Consider the following 10,034-nt stretch of genomic DNA (forward strand, 5'->3'; position numbering starts at 1 on the left):
ACATTAAGCAGAGTTGATAGAGTTCTTCATATCCAGATGTTGTAAAATTTCCACTTTCAAAAGAAAAGCATGAAGCTATTTCAAAAGATTTATTGGAATCTATTCTTCATAAAACTTAACAAATCGGAGAAGAAAAACATTTTCAGGGCACAAAAGAACCCTTGGAGTTTTTAGTAATTTTTAAATATGCAAAATTGAATTTTGAACAAAAACAACACACCAATTCCGTTCTAGGTATCAAATACAAAAGTTTAGTATCAGGATGATAGATGGTCACCCAATATTTGTATGTAATGAGTTTATACAAATCATATGATTTAGAATTTGTTATACATGACTGGAACATTAGAGACACCAAATCTATTCCCAATTTTGAAGTTACCTGGTTGCATGACCTTCAAACTTCTAATTCTCCAAACTTATTTTTCTTTAGCAAATAAGTATCTTTAAGATGAAACATGAGGTCAAATTTATGTTGTTTTACAGAAAAAGCTACATGCAATAAATTGGTGTTTGAGACAAGATGATTTTAATCTCAAAAGAGAAGTGCCGTCCTGCTATATGTAAGCACAGAAAAACTGGAAATCACTGAAAAAAGCATTCTGCATAATATTTTATGGAAATATAACAATCCTGAATAAACAGGTTTAACAGGTATTAACTAAAAACATTATATGTATTAACAGAGCTTTATTACGTACAGACCTCACTTAGGCCCCACCGCTCCCTACGCCTTCCCTCTTAAATATCCTCCTGGTTCAACACAGATTTAAGTAAAATGACAACAAACAAGCACAATAAAACTACAAAAATACTGTTACACATGCAACAATCCTCTCATGTCTACAACTTCTCTGAATACCTAAAGTTTTGAGTTTTCTCTGAAAAGGTCATTACATATGAAAGACATAATGAAAAATGAAAGCATTAAAATAGCTGAAATTGGTTCTTCAAGACATTTACACATGGGGAGAAATTCGTTCAATGATGTAATGACTTCAGTGATTTCAGCAGGCTTTTGGTTTAACACCTTAAGGACCAATTACCTGAAAAGAGTAACAGAAGGAACACAAGCACTTGTCTAACAGTAATTCAGGGAACCTAAAATTGGATGCTGTCAAGAGACGTACCATAAAGATGCTTGTATAACAGTACTGTAAGCAGCATATCAAAAGTGTATCTTTGAAAAGCTTTTTTTGCCTGGAAGAATTCCCTACACAAGCAGAAATGAGTTGTGATAAAAAACACATGCTACAGCATGTTGTCACTTTTAGAAAGAAAAAGATCAGAAACTGTTCTCCAATGACTGTTTGCATGCATTTGCTATGATACAGAACAGAACAATAACTAATAAAAAAATTAAAGTTTCAAAACGAAGGCTGTCATGAAATTGCCCCTAACCAAACAATACTTACTAGAAAAGGAAGTTGCATCCATCTTCCCAACTTTTACTGGAGAGCCCATGTTTTGCATTTCTATACCCACTTCATTCCACACAGGCTCCAGTTTCTTGCAGTGGCCACACCAAGGTGCATAAAACTAAGAAGCAAATACATTTGATTAGAAAAAAAAAAAGAAAAAGTTGAAGAGGAATAATTAAGAGAAGTTGATTCTATGATTAATTCTCAAATACGTTAGCAAGGCTTGTTTTCCATTCGGGGTGTTAAGTTATACATCTTAATAAAACCACGCGTTAATTACAAAGCTGCAGTGACAAACAGAGCTTTTACGATTTGGTGCTACTTTTAATACAAAAGCACAAGTTTGAAAAGAATACGTTCAATTGCTATACTATTATACAGTTCCTTATTTAAAAACAGGCTGTGTGGTAACATTTAAAAAAATAAAACTCTTGGACTATTTTCCTCTTTTCTTTGAAAGTTAAAATATCATGTAAACAGTTTATCCAGGAATATGAATTTATTCACCAATAGGGGAACATTATTCTTTGAAAGGTAGGGCAAAATATATATACGTATACTTCTCCAAGTTGCCCTCTGGATTTCAGTTCTTCAGCAACTATTTTATACAAGCACACTGTAAAATTGATCCTGTTTTCTCAGGACCAAGCAGAGCTGCAAGACTTCATTTCATCTTTCCACCTATATCTTGCTGCAACACCTCAATGAAAATCACAACTTGACAAAGCTAGATTTTGTTTTCCTATATGTTACTGATTAATTATGAATCTGCATATATAGTTTTCGCCACTCAAGAATCACAAATGTGAATTGTACAATTTAGGAATTACAGTTCATATTTGGGTGAGCTAAAGAATTTTATCTCATTCCCAAACAAGCTCAATCTTTTTAATAATTCCTTGCCTCTGAAGTAAAGAGTACTGAATCTTTCCAAATATGTTAGAAAACTAAAAGTAGTCTTTCATGTATTTGATGTTGCAGTCCTAAAAGTCTAGTCACAAACTAGCTGGTATAACTAAGGAATGGAATTGTAAAAATTCTGAACAGAGGTTATTACCTCATGACTGTGTTAGGTAATCTGCTTTCCTTTTTTAAGGAATGTAAAATACAGGATGAAGCCTGTCTGCATCCAGTACTCAGTCTAATTCCTGGTTCATCCTGAACAATACAGGCAGATTGCTCATCCATCGTGTCAGAAGAATTACTGTCATGTAATTTTTCTGCACCATGTACACATGATCTTCCAAACAATGAAGCAGCCTTACTACACAGAGTACAGCATCGTACATTTTGTGTTTTGATTTCCACTAGCAAAATTTTTCTCATGTACTCACATCTACAAGCCAAATATCATCTTTACGGTTTTCTTTAAACCTAGGAGGGGAAAAAAATTAAATCAATATAAATAAGTGAAGTGCATAGGTGAAACAGGTAAAGTCTACAATTAACTACAAATACTAGAATTCTGTTTTGTTTCTTTACTTGGGGGTGGGGGGAAGGAGGAAGTAATTATATTTCAGTATTAAGATTGCCCCTGCGCATGATACTACATACACAGTTGTACCAATTAGGTTTCTACAACCATTGGCCAAAATGAAACAAAAAAACCCCAACCAAAACAAAAAACACACCAACAGCCCCTCCCCAAAAACCAGTAAGAAATCAGAAAACATACGAAATATATTTGATTAGGATATTTAACCGAAGGAGAAGTAGTATTTTGCAGCTGTTCTAGTTACATTAAATACTGCTGTTGACTGTTTGGAAAATGTTGCATTTTTATAGATGAACTAATACAAATCCTGTTTTACACTGTTAATCTTTGCTTTCCTGAATGTAGACTAACTAAATTATCTATGATGTTAACATGCAAAGCAATTTTAGTTCAACCTCCTTCAACATCGTACTATAGGTGTGTCAGTTTATGCTTTTATCAAAGGTGCACACAAGAAACCAATTTACTAGAATAAAAAGTTCAAGTTACTGATCAAAACCAAAAGACACACAGAGGTACTTCTGAATACTTTTAATGCTAGAGCAATGACATCTTAATAAACTGACTAGTTTTATTAACTGTAGATCTGTGACTAAATGCTAATACCTATAAAACAAAAACAGAACATGATAAATCAAAGTTCCTTGGTACCTCTTGAAATGTTCCTTACACATTCCATGGAACTGTTGTCACGACAAGATTCTAGACATTATTAACTATTTCTATACTGAGAGTTAAATACAACAGAATTTTAATGTAAGGTTTATTTTTGAAAAAGATGGGCTTCTGTACAAGTGACTGGAACTGGGATTAATGTCACATGCTATAAAGTACATTATACAACATTCTTACTGTAACACTCTTATTGTTAAAGGAGATGAATATATATAATTACACAAGTGTATGATCTACACTCTAAGTTAAGATCCAATTAATAGAAGTTGTATGCCAACTCATCAATTTCCAATATGCAGCATGCCTATAAATGGCTCATAGACAGTAAGCAGAAACAGAGAATATTTATTAGATTTTATTTAAAGTTGAATAGATTTGCAATGGTCCACAATAGTCTTGAAGAAATATTAATGCTCATGCTGGCCTACTGCTTGAAAAAATAATTCAGAAATTATTAATATAATGTAATTACAGCACTGAGTGTTTGAAACTTAGAATTGCAGTATTTCACTAGTAAATTCAAGCCTTTTTTCTAATTGATGGCATACCAAGGTTGCAATGCTTGTACAGCAGAAAAGGTATTTGCAGCGACTAACATAAAAATGTTGGTTTCTCGTAGCAGTTTTAAGTCACAAAATTGCTTAGTTGAACACCTCACTAAAAATTTACTTCACCACTCTAAGTGCTACAGACCTAATGAAAGAACTAGTCAGAGTCTAGCATCTCTTGAGAACTCTAATGAAGCTCCAGCTAACTTCCAACTACAAAGTCAAAGAACTGGTGATGATGCAAGAGGCAGAAAGCAGCTACTGGATCATCAGATCCTGGGCCATGCTTCAATTTTGAGTACCACCTTTGGTTTGAAAAAGAAAACTTTACAATGCAATGTTCTCCTCCCCCTGTCACAGTATGACGGTTATGGGAGATTGCAAAGAGTATTAAAGCACTGAGAAAGGTAGACTGAAATCTTACAACACCAGCAGACAGCAAGAAAAATATAGAAACATCTTGAGGCAGAACATTCCAATGGAACTTAATAACTTTGACCTAAGATACTACAAAAAATAGTGTAGTTTTTACAGTAATAAATCTCAAGTTGTGCCACTCATTTACAAGCACCTATTTAATTAAAAGATCAACTACCACAGATACTAAAATCTGAAGTGTGACAAAATCCAGCTATCTAAACTCATTCTAGTTTTGGTAATGTCAATGATTAAATTATTAGACAGTATTAATGAAGATCAACATACTGTTGAAAGAAAAAGGAAACCTTTGTACAAATGGGTATTTAAGAATTTTCTGAAGGTGCTGTTTCTAAGCTCTGTAAATACATTTCCAAGTGTAAAATTTCAGTGTCTCATTTTAATTGTCCTATGCAATCCCATCTCTCTCAGCTGACACAGACACAATTATACTGGTGGAAAGCTGGGACAGGTGTTGCACATACTTGAATCAAAAGGTACTTAATGCCTTCTTCGCCTCAGTCTTTAATAGCCACTCCAGGTATCCACAGGATATTCAGCCCCCTGAGCTGGAAGACGGGGATGGAGAGCACAATGTACTCCTCATAATCCAGGAGGAAGCAGTCAAGAACATGCTAAGCCACCTGGACACCCACAAGTCTATGGGGCCTGATGGGATCCACCCAAGAGTACTGAGAGAGCTGGCGGAGGAGCTTGCCAAGCCACTCTCCATCGTTTATCAGCAGTCCTGGTTAACAGGGGAGGTCCCAGAAGACTGGAGGCTTGCCAATGTGACGCCCGTCTACAAGAAAGGCCGGAAGGAGGATCCTGGGAACTACAGGCCTGTCAGCCTGACCTCTGTTCCAGGGAAGATTATGGAGCGGTTGGTTTTGAGAGTGCTCACAGGGCATCTGCAGAACAGCCAAAGGATCAGGCCCAGCCAGCATGGGTTCATGAAAGGCAGGTCCTGCTTGACCAACCTGATCTCCTTCTATGACCAGGTGACCCGCCTAGTGGATGAGGGAAAGGCTGTGGACGTTGTCTACCTGGACTTTAGTAAAGCCTTTGACAGCGTCTCCCACAGCATTCTCCTGGAGAAACTGGCGGCTCGAGGCTTAGACGGGTTTACTCTTCGCGGGGTGAGGAACTGGCTGCATGGCCGAGCCCAGAGAGTTGTGGTGAATGGCGTTAAATCCGGCTGGCGGCCGGTCACGAGTGGTGTTCCCCAGGGCTCGGTTCTGGGACCAGTCTTGTTCAATATCTTTATAGATGATCTGGATGAGGGAATTGAGTGCTCCCTCAGTAAGTTTGCAGATGACACCAAGCTGGGTGGGAGTGTTGATCTGCTGGAGGGTAGGAGGGCTCTGCAGAGGGATCTGGACAGGCTGGATCGATGGGCAGAGGCCAACTGTATGAGGTTTAATAAGGCCAAGTGCAGGGTCCTGCACTTTGGCCACAACAACCCCATGCAATGCTACAGGCTTGGGGAGGAGTGGCTGGAGAGCAGCCTGGCCGAAAGGGACCTGGGGGTGCTGGTTGACAGCCGGCTGAATATGAGCCGGCAGTGTGCCCAGGTGGCCAAGAAGGCCAACAGCGTCCTGGCCTGTATCAGGAATAGTGTGGCCAGCAGGAGTAGGGAAGTGATTGTGCCCCTGTACTTGGCACTGGTGAGGCCGCACCTTGAATCCTGTGTTCAGTTTTGGGCCCCTCACTACAAGAAGGACGTTGAGGTGCTGGAGCGTGTCCAGAGAAGGGCAACGAAGCTGGTGAGGGGTCTGGAGCACATGTCTTATGAGGAGCGGCTGAGGGAACTGGGGTTGTTTAGTCTGGAGAAGAGGAGGCTGAGGGGAGACCTTATCGCTCTCTACAACTACCTGAAAGGGGGTTGTGGCGACGAGGGTGTTGGTCTCTTCTCCCAAGTAACTAGTGATAGGACAAGAGGAAATGGCCTCAAGTTGCGCCAGGGGAGGTTTAGATTGGATATTAGGAAAAATTTCTTCACTGAGAGGGTGGTCAGGCATTGGAACAGGCTGCCCAGGGAGGTGGTGGAGTCGCCATCCCTGGAAGTGTTCAAAAAACGTGTGGATGTGGCGCTTCAGGACATGGTTTAGGGGACATGGTGGTTCTGGATTAATGGTTGGACTTGATGATCTTAAAGGTCCTTTCCAACCTAGTGATTCTGTGATTCTGTGATTTGCCCCACCATGGGTCTGCAGACCCACTGTGACTTCTGTGATTCTGTGAAAAAATTATTTGTCTCAAATACATACACCTTCCCAATATTTGGCACTACATGATCAAACATTGCCTCAACCGCCACTTAATCCATGCACCACACTTAATGATTAACAGTTAAAAGAAAACAGCATGAAGCAAAACTGCAGACTAAGGCCACAATTCCAAGGGCCTTAAAGCAACCCAGATGCTGCTTCTATTCCTCCCCGTCTCCCTTCTCACCCACCTTGCACCATTTCTGATGCTTCTGATCCTGGGCTGAGCTACAAATGCATCCTTACAGACAGAAAAATATTTCCTTTTTTAGTCAGGTTACTTACCTGCTTTGTTATCACCCTGGAACAACTCAGCAAATATCATAAGATGCGTACTTATCAGAGGCAGCCAGCAGTTAGATCAGCATAAGCTGATAGGAGCCACAGCTCTTCTTCTGCATCCCTTACACAGTGCTGTTGGGTGATGCTAGGTAACTTGCACCTCTGTTAGTTCTTCTCTGCTACTTCTTTTCCTACATCCGGTAAGCTTGGGAAAGGGACCTGCACGTTGTGCTAGTAGGCATTTTTTGCAACTACCAAAATTCAAATAAAACCCAAAGTTTTCAGTGACAGCAAAAACTCCATAATCTCTAGATATCTATAAAATGAAAAACTTGAAACTTTCACCAGCCACTGCTGACAATTTTTTTTTTAAGTAATTGTTTTTCCTGAACTTTTTAACCATTTGCCAATTAGTTAAAAGGAAAAAAAAAAAAAACCAGCAACAAAAAAACCTGTCCTGAACAACTCACCATTTAATTCTTACTCCCAACTGCAAACACGGGCATCTGTATAGTTTTGTAGTTGAAAAATCCAACTGTTCTAAAATAGGATTTTCTTTTATCAGCTATTTTAAAAAAGTTGTGACTACAGTATTATGTTTCTTCACTTCAAAACAGCAACTAAATTTAAATTTACACCTGTGGAAACCTGACATGGGAGTATGATGTGGGAGCACACATACACACTATTTTATTCACTTAGCCTCTTTATCATCAGCCCTTGGAAACATGAGGCATGTTTCAAAAACAAGCTTTGAAAACCAATTCCAAGCAGCTCCTGTGCTTCAGTTGCCTTTTTTTTTTTACAACACTTTAAACAGCAAAGATGCTGATCTATCTTCAGTAGCCTTTCCATACATTCCCATTCCCTCCCCCATAATTCCACTGCACCTAATTTGATCCTATGATTATCTGCTCTAGCTGAATAAGCAATATGGTCAAAAAGTGTTTGACTGTTCAGCTCTATGATGCAATTTATCATGGACTGAACTCTAATGAAAAGACTGCCTTTGAGGAGCCATCTAATGCCACCTTCTCCTCCCCTACCAGCTAGTATCTTCTGTCCTTTATAAAGGAGTGCTTTGTAGCACTTTAGATAAACCTGCTGATCTGACAAAAATTAATTTTATTTTTCAAAAGTTAGTTTTTATTGGGAATAGGAAGTATGTAGCCATCAAAATGCTAAAGGAAGGCAGTACACAAACAATGACACTACACAACCAAGTTAAGGGCAGGACTACCCATTGCAACACCTCTACAGTCTCAGGCCTAAATCTGTTGTAAAAGCACACTTTTACATTGGAATGTAATTGGCACTTCAAGCAGCCATGAACTAGTCCTGCAGGCCTCCTTCTCTCTTCCATTTCTGGCCATGCATGAATGCACTTCTACTCATTCTCCCAACTCCTTGTGGCAGCTACGCAGCAAACTCTAATGAAGAAGTTAGTTAAACACAACTTTTATTTGGGGCAGGCATCAATCCACCAATATACTTACCAAAAAGAAACAAAGCACAAGGAAACCAACGTTTTTGGCAACAGCACCCATGAAGACAGCTTTAAAAAAAAACCTGCAAAATCTAAGTGTTCCTCAGCTTCATTAATTGCCACTACTTAATGCAGGCAACACTCTTTCCGCCATTTCTCCTAAAAAAAGGACAAACTTTTCCAGTGTAGCCTTCTTGACAACCACACTCCACACAACGTTGTCAGTCTGGAGTCATCCCCCCAGAAAAAAACAAACGATATTTAAGCAATAAGGCAAGACACCCCAGTACTTACGACTCATCTAGATCCTCCACAAAACCCGCACCTGATGCCACCACATGCGCAACCACTGCGAGGTAAGGAAAAGCGTACGGTGAGCGAGCTCCAAACCAAACTGGGGGTGCTCACCCACGCTAGCTGACAGGCCCAGGGCCAGAGCGCCCTTCCAGCACTTCGCCACAGCCACAGCCCCCGCCACAGCCACAGCCCCAGCTTCCCCCGCTGCCCCGCACCTCCCGCCCGCCCGCCCGCCCCCGGCCACCGGAGCGCTGCCCGCCGCTCCCCATGGCCCTTCTCCCCCCTCCACCCGCCAGGCCACAGCCCGAGGCGGCTGGCGCCCACCCGGCGGCTACCTGCCGCCCACAGAAGCCACTGCCGCCGCTCGCTCGCCGCTGCCATGTTGACAGGAGCCCCGGCACGGCCGGAAAGGGAAGCGGCGCGCGACAGCGTCGACCTTTGCCCACTGCGCAGGCGCGGATGCCACGCGTGGCTGGGCGGGGGGCGGGTGTGGCGGTTGAGGGGCCGCGTTGGATGAGCTGACGCGGAGTGCGCGTGGGGAGGTGGAGGTAGCGTTTCTGCCTGAGGCGGGGTAACGGCAGCCACCGCCCGGCCCGGGGGCGGCGCGGCGCGGCCCCCGCCGAACCCCGGCTCTCCGTGCTGCCGAAGGGCTCTCTTTTTTTTTTCTTTTCGGGGGTGGGGGGCCGGGGAAATAGTGACACCCTGACACACTGTGCCGGGGCGCGGCGTGTGGGGACGTTGTTATCTCCCCAGTGGTTTCCAGAGTTGGGGTCTGCAAGACTCACTCACTCAGTAAAGTCAATGCTGCGATGCCTTGGACAGTGAGTTTCATTAGAAAAACATGTACCGCCTGTCGTTGCCAGTTGTCTTCGGTGGGTAGCGCTCAACCCGTACCGCTTGCTGACACGGCCATGTCGGCAGCCCTCCTTCCCGTTTGTGAAAAACACGGTCTCCGTGCCTGCTGCTTCCTGTCCGTACCGCGCTCTAGCTTTTCTCATTCTTCCAAGCATGTTTTTCCTGTCTTCAAGAGCTCGTCTGTCTTTCAGGACAGATGTGTGGGTCCTGGAAGGGCAAGTAACCCAGCTGAGAAACCTTTTTTCCAAAAGTTCAGTTAAAGCAGGTTTGTCGTCTGGGACTGTTCAG

At 41.8% G+C, this 10,034-nt stretch overlaps 1 protein-coding gene across 1 annotated transcript in view; it reads right to left on the reverse strand.

The window, feature by feature from the left end:
* Positions 1-9,804, reverse strand: part of TMX3 (thioredoxin related transmembrane protein 3) — a gene marked incomplete at both ends in the record, with an annotated part of 33,056 nt that extends 23,252 nt beyond the window's left edge. The window contains 5 exons of the mRNA XM_081996440.1: positions 1,416-1,539; positions 2,756-2,795; positions 8,889-8,943; positions 9,107-9,556; positions 9,786-9,804. Of these exons, the coding sequence (XP_081852566.1) occupies positions 1,416-1,539; positions 2,756-2,795; positions 8,889-8,943; positions 9,107-9,556; positions 9,786-9,804 (688 nt within the window). The remainder of the gene's footprint in view (positions 1-1,415; positions 1,540-2,755; positions 2,796-8,888; positions 8,944-9,106; positions 9,557-9,785) is intronic.
* Positions 9,805-10,034: the final 230 nt, after the last annotated feature.

This window comes from Phaethon aethereus (genome assembly GCF_964289735.1).
Source record: "Phaethon aethereus genome assembly, chromosome: 2".
NCBI lineage: Eukaryota > Metazoa > Chordata > Aves > Phaethontiformes > Phaethontidae > Phaethon > Phaethon aethereus.